The following is a 20,311-nucleotide window of genomic DNA, read 5'->3' on the forward strand; positions in this document are numbered from 1 at the left end:
TTAGCATCAGGCACATCCGGGCAACAGGCCCCTCCAGAGTGACTAGCACCCTTATTATAGACTCTTGTTGTCCCATTTGTTTAACAGAAGTTCCATCAAATACAACACAGGCCCGGTGCTGCAAAGATGAAAGGATTAGGGTCAGAGCTGCTAATCCGACCTTGGCTGAAACTCAGTTTCATTAGTATATGAGGTAGGGCTGGCTGAACTGGTTTACCTACAACAAAAACCAAAGTGAGTCATCACCCAAAATGAGAACTAAGCTTTTTCTTTTTTGTTTTTGTTTTTTTTGTTAAAGGGTCAGAAAACATTGGGTCACTTTTTCCTTTAATTATTTATGTTTTGCAGTAGGTTTTAGCTGAAGTGAAAACACTGAAATATTATGAGTGAGAAGCTGTTTCAAGCTCCTCGTGGCTTAACAGCAGCAGAGACTACTGGAAATCACAGAAGAAAACCTCTTCTACTGAGGTTTCCAGTCCAATTTTGCAGACTTGAGGTTTGTCAAAGCAATCAAACTTCATGGTGCTCTGAACCCTCTGAGACTGAAGAAAAGTGGATGCAAGTGTGAGACAATGGACACCAGTACTGAGAAGATGCTTATCTCGGTACCAGCAGCACACTGTGGGGCTTGAAGAACTTCAGTCTGAGGCTTTGTGAGCTTTTTCTTTGATCATTTAGCAGTTTAGGAGACAGGCAGAGCTCTGCTCTTTCCAACAGTTCATGCACCAAGGCTCCAGGGGGAGAGCTGTCCACGTCAACCTCGGTCAGCATGTAGTGGGAAGAGGAATATGGGGTTCTGGTGCTAACATGGAAATCCTGTGTTAGGTGGCAGTGACTTGTCTCCAGATCATTTTGTCTTTGTCTTAGTGCAGGAGGCTATTCTATTATAATGAATATTGGCAGGCAGACTGAAAGTTTATGGATGCACAGGCAACCTTATCAGAAACAGCTTCAGTTCATTGTCTGTCTCCTCCACTGAGAGCTCTTCCAGCACACAAGAGTAAGCGAAGCCACCTTTCCGTTGTCAGGTGGCCTTACATTTCCTCGAAGCCATTGTTGGTCTTCACTCAGCAGAGGCCCAGGCATGGCTAGCAAGGGTGTTACCAGTCAGGATGTAGATCAGGGATCAGCAACCTTTGGCATGCGGCTCACCAGGGTAAGCACCCTGGCGGGCCGAGCCAGTTTGCTTACTTGCCGTGTCTGCAGGTTCGGCCGATCACAGCTCCCACTGGCCAATGGGAGCTGCGGGAAGCGGCGCAGGCCGAGGGATATGCTGGCTGCCACTTCCCGCAGCTCCCTTTGGCCTGGGATGGTGAACTACGTGCCAAAGGTTGCCAATCCCTGATGTAGATGAATTAGCAGTGTTGGGAGGAGCAGAATTGAAATAGCCTTGGGCTTTGCATTGTGGCTGAGATGCACTGGCAGAGCTTCATGGGAGCCCAGAAGAGGATGCCCCTCAATCCTGACCTGCAACACGTGTGGTCATCAGCAGAGATGTATGATAGTTCAAGATTAGAACTGCAGGGGGCATTGTGTGTCAAGCAAGACTGAAAAGTGTTCCCAGAGCTCTCTGAGGGAAACTTGCTCAGTTCACATTCTGCCCGGTTCTGACCGGTCCCCATCACTTTGCCTGATTCTTTCAGATACAGTCTGTATCTCCCTAACTCATGAACATTCATTTGCCCTAACATGAACTGCATGGATGCATTTTTGAAAGAAACTGCAAATCCAAGTTCTCAAACCCTGTTGTTCCGTCTCATCTCACATTGTTAAGGGCCCAGAGGCAATAGCTGTCCCTTCATTTAATGGCAAAGCTATAATATAGCTGGAGAAATATAATAGCCAGAGAAGCATAACTGCAAAAAAAGGAAACACACATCTTCTGAAATCTGAGGTGATAGTTTATTTCCTCTTGCTCCCTAAGACGGTGGGGTTTATCTAGATGCCCATCTCTTCTTTGTCTCCAGTGCTGGGTTTGGGATTCTGGATCCAGGACACTTTCATCCTCAGTTTGGTTGCTAATAGATTTGCTCCTTTTATTTCCTCCTGTCCTCACTCAGTGGGCCAAATTCTGCTCTGACATACAACCTATGCAGCCTCACTGAAGTCAGAGGGCTGATACAGAACAGAGCTTGCCTGATATATGGGGCCAGATCCCCAGCTGATGTAAATTGGTGACAGCCAGCTGAGAATCTGGCCCTGAGTCAGTACAACAGTGCAGGAAGGCAAGGGCAAGGTAATGCTTCTTTCCTCTCTTACAGAGACATTGTCAAATAAAAGGGCATTTAAAGGAACATGTCATTGGGTCAGACCATGCACTCAGTTTGACCTACAGTGTTTTAAAATTATTTTATGCCAAGAAAGTCTCCTGGAGTCTAAGTATCTGATTTTTAGCTGGTGAAAATCCAGACTGCGCTGACAGTGACAGAGAAGTATTTTTGTTCTGTTTCTGTATCCAGTCAAGGGATCACAAATGGGTTAACAAATGTTATTCACAGAATTATGCTGGTGTCACAGGCAATGTCTAATCAGTGATGCTCGTGATGTGACAGCTGTGGGGGCCTGTGTTCCATGCAAATTGGAAAAAGAAAGACTACTCTTTGCCAGATAGGAATGAGCAAAACCAGTATGGAAAGAAGGGTCATTTCCTAGCTTCTGAGGAAGGTGTTGGAGTGAATAAACCAACGCTAGTGGGCTGGGAGACTGGATGGATCACAGGGCTGATAATGGGATATTGAACCTTCAGCCTCTTGATGGCCTGTTCAGATCCAGCTCCTGTGGGCAGTTAAGTAACATCTGTTACCATCTGCTTTTTGGTCTGAGGCCTCGTGGTCTCTTGCTCCCAGTAGACAAGTATCCCCATTAAAAAACCCACCACAACTGACACTACCTGATGTCAGCAATCTCTGCAGGAGTGGCCAAGCACAGGCTAGACGTGGAGGCAGAAGGCTAGATCCTCAGCTCGTGTAAACTGGCATCGCTCTGCTAAGTGCTGATGAACAGCAACTGAGGTCTGGCCCTGAGATTCAAACTCCATGTGTCGTGCCATTACATACCAGTCAGTGTTACCAGACAGCCAGACTGAAGCACTGGAATGGGTTACCTAGGGAGGTGGTGGAATCTCCTTCCTTAGAGGTTTTTAAGGTCAGGCTTGGCAAAGCCCTGGCTGGGATGATTTAGTTGGGGATTGGTCCTGCTTTGAGCAGGAGGGTTGGACTAGATGACCTCCTGAGGTCCCTTCCAACCCTCATCTTCTATGATCCAAAGGGATCCTTTTCAGGATGAAAAGGAATCCACTCTAGGAGCACTAATCTTCCTGCTCCAATGTAATTAAGTAGATAAGATTCTATAGCAGGGGTAGGCAACCTATGGCATGGGTGCCGAAGGCGGCACGTGAGCTAATTTTCAGTGGCACTCACAGTCCGGGGGGCTCTGCATTTTAATTTAATTTTAAATGAAGTTTCTTAAACATTTTAAAAACTTTATTTACTTTAACAATAGTTTAGTTATATATTATAGGCTTATAGAAAGAGACCTTCTAAAAACGTTAAAATGTATTACCAGCACGCGAAACCTTAAATTAGAGTGAATAAATGAAGACTCGGCCCAGCACGTCTGAAAGGTTGCCGACCCCTGTTCTATAGGCATGCGTTTATTGGGGGGGGGCAGGGAGAACAAGAGTGATTAACAAGTCAGTTTGCACCATTCCCATTTGCCTAGAGAGAGAGAGAGAGGAGGGCACAATGCCAGGTTTCCTGAGTCCCTGCCCTGGGGCTGGCATAGCTGTTGGTGGAGCAGCTGGTTGTGGGAGAGGTGGCAAGAACAACGTGGAGATGAAATGAAACTGAGCAGCAGTAACCAGGAAGAGGGTGTTAACAGAGATCTGCGTCAGGTGACTCTTAGAAAGCAGTTCCAAAAAAGCTCCTAGTTATTGCTTCTCTGCTCCCTGCAGTGAACATCACCACAGCTAATGTTTTATTCAGCTTTGGAGGGAAGTAGCTTTGCCTCCTATATCAGCTCTGACTTGCTCCCCTTGGGGGAACAAACCATAAACCCAGCACTCTGTCATAACCAAGCCAAAGCCACCACAGTGCTCATCTGCCTGGCAACTGAACCTCATCCCTCACAGGAACAGAGGCGAAGATGTAACAGGATTGCAGTTGCAAGATGGACTCTTCAAACGGCCAGTGAGCACACAAAGCCACAGGACTACTGATGCGTAGCAGGAGGAACGATCCAGCACACAGACTCGGCATACCTGTAATGAGCGTGGATTCATTTCTGAGCAGGGTGGTGATTTCATGTAATTGATGGATGCATGAAAAAAACCCCAGTTCTTACATTTTTATTAACTTTCCTTTGTGGATTTAAACTTTCAGCTGAAAAAGAATTCAGCTCATGTGCCTATTCCCTTGGCACATGAAATTGTTTTTCCTACATTTAATTATGAAAGTTGCTAAGCATTTGGCTAGGAAGAGAAATAATTAGCCACCCAACTGGTTGAGAGAGGCAGCACATGGAGGTGGCCTATAGAGATGTACAGTATTTCTGTGTGAAAACTCCTTCCTCTTTAGAAGCCAAACCACTTTTTAAGCAGGGAAATGGAACAGACGTAGGAAAATCCATCCATCCCTCCAGTTACAACTTTAACAAATTCCATCACAGTTTTTAAGTAGTTAGAACTAGGAATATTTTCACAAGAATTTTAACTCCACAATTATTTCAGTTTACAGGTTGAATCATTTGTCAGGACAGTTCTGCTGTCATTTACACTGGTGTAAATCTGGAGTAACCCGACAGACTGCAGTGTCAATAGCTGAAGTTCTGAAATCAGAATTTGAGACTGCTTAGAAATTCACACTATTAACACCAATATGCAGGCCTGTCTAACAGGCCCACCCTGTGTGTCTATCAATGAAGTGTATATAATTAATTTAATATCATAAGGATGTGATTAGGGCTGTCAATTAATCACAGTTAACTCAAAAAAATTAATCGTGATTAATTGCACTTATAACAATAGAATACCAATTGAAATGTATTACATATTTTTGGATGTTTTTCTACATTTTCAATATTGATTTAAATTATAAGTAAGCACAGTGCTCACTTTATATTATTTTTTATTACAAATATATGCACTGTAAAAATGATAAATAGTATTTTTTTTAAATCACCTCATATTGCACTTCAGTACTTGTATCTTTATTGTGAAAGTGTAAATTACAAATGCAGATTTTTTTGGTTACATAACTGCACTCAACAAAACAGTGTAAAACTTTAATTTTTAATAATAATAATTGGAGATATACCAATCTCCTAGAGCTGGAAGGGACTTTGAAAGGTCATCAAGTCCAGCCCCTGCCTTCACTAGCAGGACCAATTTTTGCCCCAGATCCCTAAGTGGCCTCCTCAAGGATTGAATTCACAACCCTGGGTTTAGCAGGCCAATGCTCAAACCACTGAGTTATCCCTCCCTCCCTACAAGTCCACTCAGTCCTACTTCTAATTCTACCAGTTGCTAAGACGAACAAATTTGTTTACATTGACGGGAGATACTGCTACCTGCTTCTTATTTACAATGTCACCTGAAAGTGAGAACAGGCATTCGCATGGCACTTTTGTAGCTGGCTTTGCAAGGTATTTATGTGCCAGATGTGCTAAACATCCGTATGCCCCTTCATGCTTTGGCCACCATTCCAGAGGACATGCTTCCATGCTGATGATGCTCATTTAAAAAAAAAAGAGCGTCAATTAAATTTGTGACTGTACTCCTTGGGGAGAATTGTATGTCTCCTGCTCTGTTTTACCCGCATTCTGCATATATTTCATGTTATAGCAGTCTCAGATGATGATCCAGCACATGTTTATTTTAAGAACACTTTCACTTTCTTTGACAAAACTCAAAGAAGCTACTGATCTGAGATTTCTAAAAATAGCTACAGCACTCGACCCAAGGTTTAAGAATCTGAAGTGCCATCTAAAATCTGAGAGGGATGAGGTGTGGAGCATGCTTTTAGAAGTCTTAAAAGAGCAACACTTTGATGCGGAAAATACAGAACCCAAACCACCAAAAAGGAAAATCAACCTTCTACTGGTGGCATCTGACTTAGATAATGAAAATGAATGTGCGTCAGTCCTCAGTGCTTTGAATCATTATTAAGCAGAACACGTCATCAGCATGGAAGCATGTCCTCTGGAATGGTGGTTGAAGCATGACGAGACATATCAATCTTTAGCGCATCTGGCACATAAATATCTTGCAACGCTGGCTACCATGCCATGTGCCATGCGAACACCTGTTCTTACTTTGAGGTGACATTGTAAACAAGAAGCAGGCAGTATTATCTCCTGCAGATTGTAACCAACCCTGTTTGTCTGAGTGACTGGCTGACCAAGAAGTAGAACTGAGTGGACTTGTAGGCTCTAAAGTTTTACATTGTTTTAATTTTGAATGCAGTTTTTTGTACATAATTCTACATTTGTAAGTTCAACTTTCATGATAAAGAGATTGCCCTACAGTACTTGTATGAGGTGAATTGAAAAATACATTTTTACAGTGCAAATATGTGTAATCAAAAATAAATATAAAGTGTGCACTGTACACTTTGTATTCTGTGTTGTAACTGAAATTAATCCATGTGATATTTAATCCATGCAGATAACCTTTGGATGGGCCATGAGTATCTATATGTCTGTGTTTTGCTATGTATCACAATTCCTCTAGTTTGAGTGCACCCTGATAGATCTTGTAGTGGTTGTGCAGGTACTAACGTGTAACACAGAGAGGTACATGCCTAGCACTGGTCTGAGCTTTTAACACGGGATCTGGTGTGTGTAGCCCTTGCCAAAGCTGTGAGTGCTGTACAGTCCGGGTGGAATAGAAGCCAGAGTGGTGGTGTTTTGCCGAGGGCATGCTGGCTCTGGATCACTGCTGGAGGTGGAGCTGGAGAAGAAATGGATAGCTGCAGTGTAAGAGCTCCTTTCTCTGGTGTCTTGCTGCATTCTTAGGGGTGAAGAGTGACACAAGCCACTGTGGAGTCTGTGAGCTTCTGCTAAACCAGCTTAGTGTGGGATGTCATGTCTCCCAGTCCTGTCTGAACCCAGGGAAAAAGGAGCCTGCTGTGAGTGACAAGCTACAGCTAATGGAGTGACTCCTGTCACTCGAGCCGTAGGGGTTCGTGCTGTTGGTGATGGAGGTCCTAGCCACGATACTGCTGTTATCCGTGGTGCATGTCTGACTGCAGCAGTAGAGGGTAGAGGCATTCCCTGTGAATGCAATGAACAGATGATCACAGCTGCCTCTGGGTGCAGGAACGCTGTACTATCCCTGCGGCCTCACCAAGTCACCAGTGAAATGAACTGGATGGGTCTCGACCTGAACTGTTCCTTCCATCTTTTCAGCCCATAGCCATGAGCAGGATGACCAGTTTGGCCCCGCAGAAACATTTTCCTCTGTTGTGCTGTGTTCCCATGGAGCAGGGAAAGGAGCTGAGGGTCACGTAGTGTGTGCTCAATACCAGACACCTTAGCTGGGTTCAGTGTTCAGCCCTTGGTACAAACCATACAGGATTAGTCCTCACTGCATGTGCAGGATCCACACTTGCCTCTAGTCCTAGAGCCAGGGAATAGGCACAGCTTGGAAGGATTCTCCTCCTGTGTCACTGGCACAAGAGCACCTCCCCCAATCAGATGGAGGGACCAAATGGAGGGGAAAGGAAAGTGGGGCCGAGTGTAGGGATGAGGAAATGAGGTGGATGATTCAATGGAGCAGAATTATTTGCAGATGCACCACAGCCAGTCTTTGTCCTAAGCCTCCACCATTCATCCAGGCCAGCTCCTGCACTCTCTGGAGGATAGTTACGGGGCTGGCCGGGATCCTGAAATCTCTTAGAGATTCTTTCTACTCACAGCTCAGCTGCTAGAGGAAACATTTTTATTAAAAGTCTAATGAAGCAAAGGTTGGGTTTGGTTTTTATTATCCATGTTAGATGTTAATATCTCCTTGCGTGTCCCCTTCCTTCAGTTGGGAAGCTGCTAGGGGACTCATTAAAAAGTAATTGGCAGGGAAGACACCTCCTTTGCCCCAAACCCGCACAAAATGATTAAACAGCTGTCTTGGAAAAGAAAGAAAGGGGCCGGCAGAGGGGTGGAGACAGCTGTTGGGGCTGTGCTAAGAATAATGCAGAGATTTCCTGGCATTTGACTTACTGCATGTGCTCTGAAAGGAGATTACATTTGTAATTCCCCTCCCCATGCTGGGCTTCTCTCTCTCTCTCTCAGCTCAGGCTACATTTATTCCATGCAAGGAGTCATTGCTTCTTCCTTTCAGTGCAGCTTTTGTAGGGATGCAAACATGGTTTACAAACAGTGATGATGACTACTTGCTGGTGGAGTCACCTAGAAAAGGGTTCCCATCACAGCTGGGGATTGATTCCTCTTTGGATTTGTTGTGCATACAGAAAATCAGCCTGAAATCTCTGATGCTTCCTCCTCTCCTTCCGTTTGTTTTTAAATAACAGATGCAGAAAACAAATTTAGTGCAAGAAGAATGCCCAGACCAATAGCTTGTTTCCAGAGGACATATACTCTGCCCATATGGATGCCCAGGCCTATACACCTGACCTAGGCAATCCCTGCTTTCTGGGAACAGTCTGAAGCCATGTGCATTGTGGCATTACCAGAGCCAAGTTGGATGGTCTGTACATGTCTGCATGCCATTATTCAGAATGCCCTTTCAGCTCTCCTCCCTCTCCCATGCTCATTGCTGGGGTGTGCTCTCTGGGAATAGGCTGAAAGGTTTGGGCATGCGTCTGGGTGCAGGCATGCCTTTGGTGTTTGTTCCACAAGTCAGGGCCCTATCTACAAACCTTCCTCACCTAAGTAGCCCCTTTTTAGGTGGGCAGCTCTGTTGAAGTAGCTAGGACTGCTCAGTTGAGTGAGGACTGCCCCAGGGAGTAAGCATGTGCAAGTTCAAGACCATGAAGATGTTCATTCCCCTGCTGTCAGCTTCCAGCCCTTTCTTGTGTTTGGGATGTTTGCAAGGAAATAAAATAGGCACAACTGCAAGAAATGCCTCTTGTTTCAGCACCAATTGTCGAGATTTACGAGGGCAATGGGTACACATTCTAGTGCCTAGTTTCACAGGTGTATCTGCCCTCCTCTCTTTCTCCCCCTTCTACACAGATAACACAGGCTACAGCTCCATAGCCCCTACTATGTCAGTGCCTGGGGTAAGCCACGGGTCTAAGCGATAAATACCAAGTGTGCCCTCTGTTTCAGATCACCTGTTAGCGGACTCCTATATTGGACAGGAAGACTCCCCTGAGATGCAGCAGGCAGCTCAGAACAAGCGCAGGCTGTCCGTCATCTCAGATGGCAAGTTTGAGAGGAACTTCTCTGAGGAGCAGGCCGAGAAGATCCCGAGCGAGGGGCCGAAGGCACAGGTGTACACTATCTCCGGTGAGAGGCCGATGCTGGCGGACCATGAGAACGAGAGCATGGAATTGGTGGTGATGAAAGGCACTGGCCGAGAGGACTGCCATCATGGCCAGCCTCTGCAGAGTGCTGGCAGCTCTCACAACATTAGCAGGCATTGCAAAGGCTGGGCAGGCAGTCGGCAGGGCTCCAAGGAGTGCCCAACCTGTGCTCGGTTGGCAGCCCACTCCCAGCACTCCTTTGACCTGGAGCAGCACCAGACCAGCGAGACAGGATGGCGTAGGAAAAAGCTGGAGAGGATGTATAGTATTGATCGAGTGTCTGGTAAGTGAGTGTGGATGTTGTGTGCACAAAGGGTACAATGGTTCCTATTGATATGGACTGCTGCACCTCTCTCCCGGCTTCAGAAATGAATCTCCAGGGAACAGTGATTGGCCTAGAGAAGTTGAACTAGTATCTTGGGCTTCCCGTTGAGTGCTTTCCTAGTATGTGGTGCCAGCACTGGGCAGAGGGAGGTGGCGAAACAGTGAGCATAGAATGTCAGGAGGATGCACTATTGGGATCTTCTGTTTGGCAGCAGGAGCAAGCTCCTCAGAGTGGATAGCACCCAGCCTTAAACGCTCCTGATGTGACCAGTGGGAGTCCTGCTGTTAGCTCAGCTCCCAGCCTGGCAGCAGCAGCACTAGTCAATGCCACAGAGTGTCCATAAGGAAGCCTATTGCACCACCCCATAAACTCTGCATGGTAAAATGTCTTTGATGGATGCTACATTGGGCAGACACTGGAAACAGGGGCGGCTCCAGGCCCCAGCACGCCAAGCGCGTGCTTGGGGCGGCATGCCGCGGGGGGCGCTCTGCCGGTTGCCGGGTGGGTGGCAGGCAGTCTGCCTTCGGTGGCATGCCTGCAGAGGGTCCTTTGGTGGAGCCGCGGGACCAGCAGACCCTCCGCAGGCACGCCTGCGGGAGGTCCACCGGAGCCGCGGGACCAGCAGACCCTCCGCAGGCACGCCTGCGGGAGGTCCACCGGAGCCGCGGGACCAGCAGACCCTCCGCAGGCACGCCTGCGGGAGGACCACCGGAGCCGCAGGACCAGCGGACCCTCCGCAGGCATGCTTGCGGGAGGTCCACCAGAGCCGTGGGACCGCTGACCGGCAGAGTGCCCCCCGCAGCATGCCGCCGTGCTTGGGGCGGCGAAATGTCTAGAGCCGCCCCTGCCTGGAAACACTATTGTAGGTGGAGTGACACAGTTCAGTGCTCCCTTGCAGAATGACACCATACAGTGCCTTTCTATGGACACGACAGAGTGATATCAAATTGTACTTCTTTCCTCGCCAGTGCTCACACTCACACCATGAGCATCTTCGGGCAAAATGATATATAATGTCCTCATCTGGGGCTAAGAAATTCTTTGATTTCTTTAATATCTAAAGCTTTCATTACATTTTACACCTCAATACATATGCTGTGTGTGTGTTACATTTAATGCAATATTTGTATGTCTATCTCTTTATCTAGTCTATGCCAGTAAGAAAGGAGATGTCTGACTGTGTGGCAAAGGTGCTGTCATAAACAGATAGTTAAGGGTTAAGGTCTCTTTTACCTGTAAAGGGTTAACAAGCTCAGTAACCTGACGAACACCTGACCAGAGGACCAATCAAGGGACAAGATAATTTCAAATCTCTGTGGAGGGAAGTCTTTGTCTGTGTTCTTTGTTGGGTCTTTGTTCTCTCTTTGGATCTAAGAGAGGCCAGACATATCTTCAAGCTCTCCCAGTTTTCCTGAAGTATTTTCTACTATTCAGTATAGTGAGTATTAGAAAGGTGGATTAGTCTTATAATTAATTTCTGCATTTGCAATTGTAAGTTTGCTGGAGAAATATCTTTATTTCTGTTTGCTGTTACTTTGATTATTCTGAGAAAGGACGGGGGGGGGGGGAGGGGGAAGCCTCTCCAGGTTTATAAGCTAGACCCTGTATATTTTTCATCCTGGTGTTACAGAGCTAGTGTACTTTCTTTCTTTCTTTTAATAAAATCCTTCGCTTTTTAGAAACGGATTGATTTCTTCCCTTGTTCGGATTTTCAGGGGAAGGGGAGGGGGGAAAGTGAATCCCTCTTTGTTTTGATTCAAGGAGTTTGAATCCAGGTATCTCTCCCAACGACTAGGGGAGGGGGAGGAAGGTGGGGGAATGGTTTAATTCCCTTTGTGTTGTGATTCAAGGAGTTTGGGATCTGTGTTCCCAGGGAAAGTTTTGGGGGAACAGGGAGTGTGCTAGACACTGGAATCTCTAGTTGGTGGCAGCTTTACCAGATCTAAACTAGGATTTTAGTTTAGAGGAGTCCATGCAGGTCCCCATCTTGTGGACGCTAAAGTTCAAAGTGGGGAATAAACCTATGACAGGTGTGCATGTTGTTTTCTTGACTATTTTTTTACAAACAGCACAGACTTTAAGAGACAGGAGTCAGATTAACTACAGGAGGACTCAGGTCTTGTTTGCAAGAAGAAAATACAAGGGAGCTCAAATGATGGCACTTCCCTGGATCATACCCTTATCTGTGTGCATGTAAAATGTCATGAAGATTAGGCGAGGGACCACATTTTCAAACCTGGGTGCCTGAAGTTAGGCACCAGAATTCATACATAGGCTATTGTAAAGAAAAATCCATGGATTTTCCAAGGTGCTGAACACCACAGCTCCCAGTAATATCCATGGCCAGTGAAAACCAGGGCACTTTTATTTGGTGTCTATCATATGGGTATCTATGCTTAACCTTAAAAACCCACATTTGAAAATGTTGGCCTTAATTTATTATTTTGGTTTCTTCAGTACAAAAAATGAGAAAAGTTTTCCTTCATTTTTGTTACACATGATTCTGCCCTGGTAAAGGATTGTTTTGTGTGTAATGACAGAGAGAAGGGTTGTGTGAGAGCACAATAAGAATGTAGTTTCTGTGGCTGGTCTTATCAGAGTGAGAGCCCAGATTCTCTTTGGGATTTGGTTTTGTATAGGTAGTAATGGGAGTATGCTGCTAATAATTTCGGTCTAGTGTAAGCCAGGAAGGTAAAGGGATAACATTCTAAACTTGGTATATTTATGTTTTAAACCATTTTTTGGAATATTAAAGAATGTACTTTGCAGGAATAGCGCTCTTACAGATTACTCAATATGAAACAATGGGACAAAGCCCTGAGAATGGTAGGTTGTAAAATTCAGTTATCAACATCACTTGTTGGGGAAAAAAAACCCAAAACAAAATCCCCAAAGCCAAACAAATGCTGTACTTGGAAGATTCTGTTCTCCATTCTGATCTTCTCCATGCAGACTTTGCCTCCTTAGACTTTAAGGGATATATTTTCAGCTATGCAACCTTGTGAAGGGAAATGTCCTCTGCTAAACAGACAAATGGCCTCTACCTTTCTGAAACTACTTCTGAGAATAAGAAAAGTAATGACTGTTTACTCAGAAGAACTAGAACCAACTGGGTGGCATTGGGCCTGATCTTGCAAACCCTTACATTAATAATGCTTTCTCATGTGAGTAGCACTGCTTACCTGAGTAATGATTACACACATGTGTAAGGGATTTGCAGGACCTGGGTCTTAAACCTCAACAAAAACAGCAACTTCACATTTCTTCATTTTCACATCGGCACCAGTTTTCCTCACTTATGTGTGAGCTTATTGAAGGCCAGTTGGCTTCTGTCACTTCTTGTGCTGCCGTCTCAATGGCAGGCGGAAACCTCAGTCGCTTGCTCATCTGTGCCTCATTCTGCAATTCAGAGATCTACTCGTGTTCTTTGCAGAGAGGGGTCCCGTGACTTGGCCCACAGCCTGAAAGTTCACATCAAACACTGCCTTGGTGTAAACAGCCAACAGCTGTCCTGTGTGCGTGTGCGTGTGATAGGATTCATAGCATGCTCCATATGCACCTCGGAACAGGTTTTTGATAGAGATGTGAGTGTGGAGAACTGAGTTTTTCTTCGACATGAGGGTCTGCAAAAACTGGAAACTTTTTTTGGGGAAAAACAGAGGGTTTTTTCAGGGTTGTTTTTGTTGTTGTTGTTGTTGTTGTTGTTTTTTGCTGCTTCCCCTCCCCCCCCCCCCCGAGGCCTGGTATGGGAAAAATTGAAAAGAAATTGTTACCTGGAATATTTTCTCTTGGAATGACCAGTGAAAGAGAAAGGAAAGAAAGAAAAACTTGAGCTATGCTAGCATTTCCCAGAATACATTAGCTACTATTTAAATTATATTATACTGGTTCATTGGGTGGCTAGTTATGTCTACAATTTCAACACATATGGCATATATGATAATGCACTATTAAAGAATCTGGTGTTACTAATATAAAGTTTGGATATATATACACATTTACTCTTGGTCCTCAATATTGTACTTTAACTAAATTATAAATGTTAATTTTCTGGGCTTTTTCTCCACAAGCACGAATTTCTTCTGTATCTGCATGATAATGTCAAGTCAGCGCTATTTACATACATTTTTCTGAGCCCAAAGGACATAACCTTCCTTTTTGTTTCCAACAATATTGAGGCTTTCTATTTCAACTTTTTATATATTTTTCCTGTTCACCTTAGTGTGCAGCTGCAACCCCATCCCTAATACTAGATATGTTCGTCATTATTATTCAAATAGAAACTAAATAATTTTACTTATTTAATAAGTGTAACCGTTCTACCTGTTGGAATTGGCAGTAACAGGGGCTGGGTTCAATATCTAAGGGTTTCTCTTCAACCATACAACACAAAACCAACTCAAGCCCCCACCCAGTAACATACCACTCTCTGGACGCCTCTAAGAGGCAATACTTCCCCTCTTGCAAGCACAGAGTTTGAGTGGAGAAAATAATTTTTTAAGAAAAGGAGGGAATTAACCTGGCATTAATTTAGGAAAACACCACAAATAGGGTTCATAAACATAAATCATGAGCAAAAGACCAGCCCCCAATAAGTTGGGCAGTGTCCTTTTCTGTCAGGTTCTTAAGTTCAGCAACCCAAAGTCCCTTTAACACGTCCATCCCTTCTCTCCACCCCGCTCACAGTTGTTGTCCTTGGTCAGTGCAGACCCAGAGGTGCATCTGCAGAGTTCACTTCCTGCCCTGGGTGGAAGGGGGCGGGGCAAGAAGGCACTTTACTTGATCCACTGCCCAGGCACTTGCTGCTCCTCTTCGCTACCACCCTGCTGGCCGATCAGTGCTCCGCTCATTCCTGCCCTCTGCCCTGCTGCTCGAACACTGCACTTCTTCACTGGCTGCCCTGCTGGCCAATCGCCACACCTCCCTGCCAGGGTCTCTGCTGGCTGCCCGCACGATCACCACGCCTCTCCGCTGGTCGCCTTGCTGACTGATCTCCACGCCTCTCTGCAGGCCACCCTACCAGCCACTTGCTATGCCGCCTGGATGGTTTCAGGTCCTACAGCTTAACACAGCTATCCGTGATGTCAGCTGTTACTGGAGAGCCTCACTGCTGGTGCACACTGGGTAGTCTCTTGAATCAGAGACACTGTCTCAAAGCAGGTCTGATGCTTAGACCTAGGTATCAGTGACATCAACAGAGTCTGAATTAGCTCAGTTATTATAGAGTGGCACCCACACCACTAGACACAAGTACCTGTCCCCACCCACTCTCAACTTACCGGGCTTTGAGGCCCATGTCTCCTGCCTCGCAAGTTCCATTTCTATGAGGGCGAGTCCCTCAGTCGGGCTATGCCAAGTACAGTTCTGCTGCCCTTGATTCACACAAGGGTAACAACCCGTTGTTACTCCTGCCCCAATAACAATGAGACTGGGGATCCAACACCAGCCACAAGTGACCAATTGGGCAAGCAGTCCTGTCATGCTAGGCAGGGTGGGTGTGCTGTGCAAACAAGATCAGCTCCCAAAGTCCTTTCCACAGCTCACCACTAGATGTCAGGGGAGAGCTCATTCAGACTCTGCTGACATAAGTACACCAAACAGTACTTTTGGTGTTCTAACTAAATGATAGATAATATATTTCTCATTCTTAAAGAAGTAAATAAAGTTTAGTTTTGATAAGCAAGTAACTACTGCAGATATTTTGGGTTTTTTTTTACCAAAATTTCTATTATATTCCAGAACTCCCCTGGAAAAAACCTGCTTTTTTCCCATACCTTCAAAATTTCTGGAAATTTGACACCCCTAGTTTTTGATAGTTGATTCTTAGTTTGACAGTTTATCATGCTCTTGCCAAAACCTTCAATGATCAAACCCCATTATACATATTGGCACCACATCCTGAAAGCCTTTTCAGATCTTGTCTACACTAAAGGTTAATTCAGTATAATTTATGTCGCTTAGGGGTGTGAATAATCCACAGCCCTGAGCAATATACGTTACACCAACCTAAGCCTGGCATAGATAGCCCTATGTCAGTGGGAGAGCGTCTCCCGGCGACAAAACTACCGCCTCTCGCGGAAGCAGAAGTTATTGAGCCAATGGGAGAGCTCACTCCCATCAACTTAGAGCATCTCCACAACAAGCTGCATTGGCGCAGCTGCGTGGCTGTAAGTGCTGCAGTGTAGGTGTAGCCCTAGCCGTCTAGAATTTCACACCTGTACTGTAGTGTTACAGCCTAAGGCAAACCCATGGCTACACAGTGGAAATGCAACAGATTACATTAAATGTTGCATAGCAAATCATTCACATGTGGCAAGAGCAAAAGTTATTGGAACTGTGCCCCTAGCAACGAGTGGAAGCAAGAAATATATTCCCTCGTTTCCCCAAAGGCTTGAATTTTAGAGCTGCTCTTGCCCTGCACTGTAGGGATTCATGGTGTGAATTAAAGCTGCAATATATATATAAAGCTGCCTACAGTTCAGTCTAAACCACTCATCCCCTTGGTATCTGAGCCCCATTCCAGAGGGTTAGGGGCTCTTGTCTCTTGTGCAGCTACTGATGTGATACAGCCACTGAAAGAAATGTTGAGATGTTTCAGGCAATCTGGCTGGCTAATACAGAGGACATCATTGCCAATTCAGACAACATCACCCCTAAATAATTCCCTGTGCCTATGACCATCCTCCAATTTTCACCATACAATAGCAACAACTGCACTGGCTCTAGTCATTTCATGGGGGTTACCGACTAAGTGGATCCACCAGCTGCAATTTAGGTCATCTGCTTATAGCAACTGATCATTAAACTCCAGGAAAAGCACTGCACCTCTGTTGTTTTTTGGTTAGATTGATATTTACAACTCTCAGTTTACACTGCAACTCTCAGATTGGGTGGATGATGACCTGCTTTAAGAGAGGGAGAACTTCATGCTTATAAATTAAAGTTTATCATAGAATCATAGAATTCAAGATCAGAAGGGACCATTATGATCATCTAGTCTGACCTCCTGCAAGATGCAGGCCACATAAGCCGATCCACCCACTCCTTAAGCAAGCGACCTCTGCCCCATGCTTCGGAGGAAGGCGAAAAACCTCCAGGTCCACTGCCAATCTACCCTGGAGGAAAATTCCTTCCCGACCCCAAATATGGCGGTCAGCTGAACCCCGAGCATGCGGGCAAGACTCTCCAGCCAGACCCTCTGGAAAAAGGCTAACAATATCCTATCATTGACCCTTTGTACTAATTACCAGTGTGGCACTTAATTGACCTATTGACTAAGCCTGTTATCCTATCATACCATCTCCTCCATAAACTTGTCTAGCTTAATCTTAAAGTCATGGAGGTCCTTCGCTCCCACTGTTTCCTTTGGTAGGCTGTTCCAGAATTGCACTCCTCTGATGGTTAGAAACCTTCGTCTAATTTCAAGCCTAAATTTCCTGACTGACAATTTATATCCGTTTATCCTGCCAGATGAGCCCTGGAGTCTGAAATCTGCTCTCTAATTACCAAGCAAGCATGGCAGACGCTTCCCGGATGCCACTGCGCCTCAACCCTGACTTATTTAAGGAGTGAGAGTATAGCTCAATACTCCTGTTCACTCTCTCTGCTGAGGATGGAGAGCAATGGGGGCAATTAATGTATTTTGTGATATGGACCTGTTTACTGGGAAGTAGATGGAGACTAGCAGCTCCCTTCATCCAGGCTATTCCCAGAGCTGTTGTCGGATGGTATTGACTGTTGCCCATAATTTTCCTGGTTTGAATCTGAACCAGTGACTTAGAGCTGAAAGCCTCCATAGCATAATCACAATCCATCACACTATCAGTCCCTGAGGCATCTACTCAGTGGGAGCTCTTCATCTAATTGTGGGATAGGCAGGAATTCAGAGCCCCACCTGATGGCTGTGGGTTCAAAGATCACAAACAGATATAAACTGTTTAAGGTCTGTGCTCCATTTTGCATTGGTTTCCTGTTTGTGCTTCTGGGACAAGCAGACTCAATGCTCAGTAATGATTTTGTTGCAAGTTCTTAATCATTAGCAATGATGTGGAAATTGATGTCCTATTGCAAGGGAGCTGGGAAAAAAGTAGCCATTGGTTGGTGCAGGATAGTTTATACACAGAGGCACCAAATGAGTGCTGGGGTGTCTCAGGTGCCTCCAGTCTCCCTATCGGATGTTCCATCTGAATTCTAAAGGGGGGACAATCCAGATATACATGGCCTAAAACTGGTGACATTGCTTCCCAGTTTTCCTATCTCAAGAGGCATCTCTCTCCCTTTGATAGTTTCCCTTCAGAGTAACCCATTAGGTAAACACATTGGAGAAGGTACAGCACAGTCCATGGCAGTTACATGTGCACATACATACACACATGCACAAATATATCTAATGTCCCTTTTAGCACAGGGCACAGTACAGGTGAGGCTCATGTGTATTTCAAGCTCAGTTGTTCTTTCACATTACTACAGAAGGTAAAAGAGAATTTGTGCTGGCATGGAAATAGCAGCAAATTGTGTTCAGGATTCTTTCCTATGAATGGAAAGAAATTGCCATCCTTCAAGCGTGTTTGGTTGTTGAGAAGAGATGCAGTGGGGGACTATTTTGGAAGGATGTCCCTATCACTAACTACATCTGTGTGAAACCCATTTATGTCTGGTTGGCACTCAATTTTAGGTCTGTCTCTTCCAGATGATGTCCCCATACGGACCTGGTTCCCCAAGGAGAACCTCTTCAGTTTTCAAACTGCTACTACAACTATGCAAGCGTAAGTGAAATGGCTGTTGCTGCACCAACCTCTTTTCTCATAGTTAGTGTGTGGCCCATGCATGACTGCATCTTAGGATATCAGAGCTTTGGACAGTCAAGTTCTATATATGGCACGATGGTATGTTTGGGTGGGCTGGGTGGTGAGTGTTGACTTAGTCCTTAACTCAGTCATTGTCTTACTCCCGTCTTCACTTACTTGCTTATTCAGGCTCATTCACTACTTCAGTCATTCCTTCACTCTCCCTTGTTTACTCAGGGCAGGTCTACATTAGATCTACTGTACTAGGTCTACTATATCTCCCGTCGGCATAATTACTCCACCTTCGCAAGAGGCGAAAGCTATGTCGGTGGGAGGGTGTCTTTTTCACACTCCTGAGCAATGTAAGTTAGATCGACTTACGTGGTAGTATAGACACACCCTCTGACTCATTGATTCCCCCACTTTAACTTCTTTCTTGATTAGCGCTCTAATTTATTATGTGCTCCCTCTGCTTGATGTGTGGGCAGCACACCCTGGCTTGTGGCCTGTGGAGAGAGCTGTCTGTGGTGTTATTCCGGCAGGAGTATCAGCCTAGGCACTTCTCAGTTGCTTCTTTTGCTCTTGCCACCTCAGCTGAGGCCATGGGACTAGGTGGCGTTTGCTCTTGTCACTGCTGGGGGGAGACCCTGGGTTCCACAACACTGGTGCAGGGCTGCGATTGAGCAAGAGAGACAAAGACATGAACTAACCTGAGTGGAGAGATCAGATCTGAACTAGGAGCAGCTTTGTCCCCTCCCAGCCTGCACTTGGGCTCAGGTGCCCCCAGACTGTTGTGTGTTGGGAGGAAATTGTCACTGGGAGGCCAAGTAAAGCTGGAAATGCTCCCATTAATGCCATTGACAGGAACATTTTTCTTTCCTTAATGAAATCCCTGAAGTGTTTCCCATTAGGCTGAAATAACAAGAGTATTCCAGTGACAGCAACGTGATGGAGAGGGAAACTGAGGGAGCCTTTTCCCCACTCTAATGCTCTTCCGCCTCTCCCGCTGTGCCTTCCCCATCTTCACTGTCCCCTTCTGTTCCCTTTCCATTGCTCCCTCTTCTCCCCCTCTCTATGTGAGGGATTGCAGGTCTCAAACCCAGTCCATAGGCAGTGCTCAGACCACGGTTGCCACCTGGCAGCTCACCAGAGCCCATGGAGAAGGGGCCTAGCAGCGCTTTAGCTCACCAAGGGCTCCGGCTACAAAGCTCCTGATTAGAGGAGTTGTCCAGCCCCACCAAATGGCCTGGACACACTACTCAAGCCAGAAGGAGACACAGGAAGTTGCCTGAGTAATTAAGTGACTCCAAGGCTGTCTACCAGCATGGACCCAGCTTACTAGCCTGACTTCTGAGCCCTGCTTTCCCACCAGTTCCTGCCCTCCTTGCCGCAGATCCCCATCTGCACGTGGTTCCTGCTTTCCTGTCTCGCTACAGGTCCCTGCTCCTGTGCCCTAGGCCCAGCTATCAACTCCAACTTGGCTTGATCCCTCACTCCTGACTCTTACTCCGACTTCAACCCTTGGCTTGTCTTCTGACTCTGTCTCTGACACCCAGTTCGGTTCCTGGCACCCAACTCTATCCGTTACGCCTGACCGCCCATTGTCCCAGTCCTTACAGCTTGTTTGGGCCACTATCTTCTACTCCTAGTGGTCCCAGCTGAGGATGGACCCACTGGAGTTTCCCATATCGCCAGGGCCATCGGTTCTGCACAAGCAGGTG

At 45.8% G+C, this 20,311-nt stretch overlaps 1 protein-coding gene across 3 annotated transcripts in view; it reads left to right on the forward strand.

Moving 5' to 3' along the window:
* NSMF (NMDA receptor synaptonuclear signaling and neuronal migration factor) overlaps positions 1 to 20,311 on the forward strand; it is a 69,053-nt gene that overhangs the window by 16,643 nt on the left and 32,099 nt on the right. For 2 of the 3 annotated variants that reach the window (XM_044992853.1, XM_044992854.1), the window contains exons 3-4: positions 9,283 to 9,762; positions 18,494 to 18,569. In XM_044992853.1, the coding sequence (XP_044848788.1) occupies positions 9,283 to 9,762; positions 18,494 to 18,569 (556 nt within the window). The remainder of the gene's footprint in view (positions 1 to 9,282; positions 9,763 to 18,493; positions 18,570 to 20,311) is intronic. The other variant, XM_044992855.1, reaches the window with a different exon arrangement.

The sequence above is a fragment of the Mauremys mutica genome, chromosome 18 (assembly GCF_020497125.1).
Source record: "Mauremys mutica isolate MM-2020 ecotype Southern chromosome 18, ASM2049712v1, whole genome shotgun sequence".
In the NCBI taxonomy this organism is placed as follows: Eukaryota; Metazoa; Chordata; order Testudines; family Geoemydidae; genus Mauremys; species Mauremys mutica.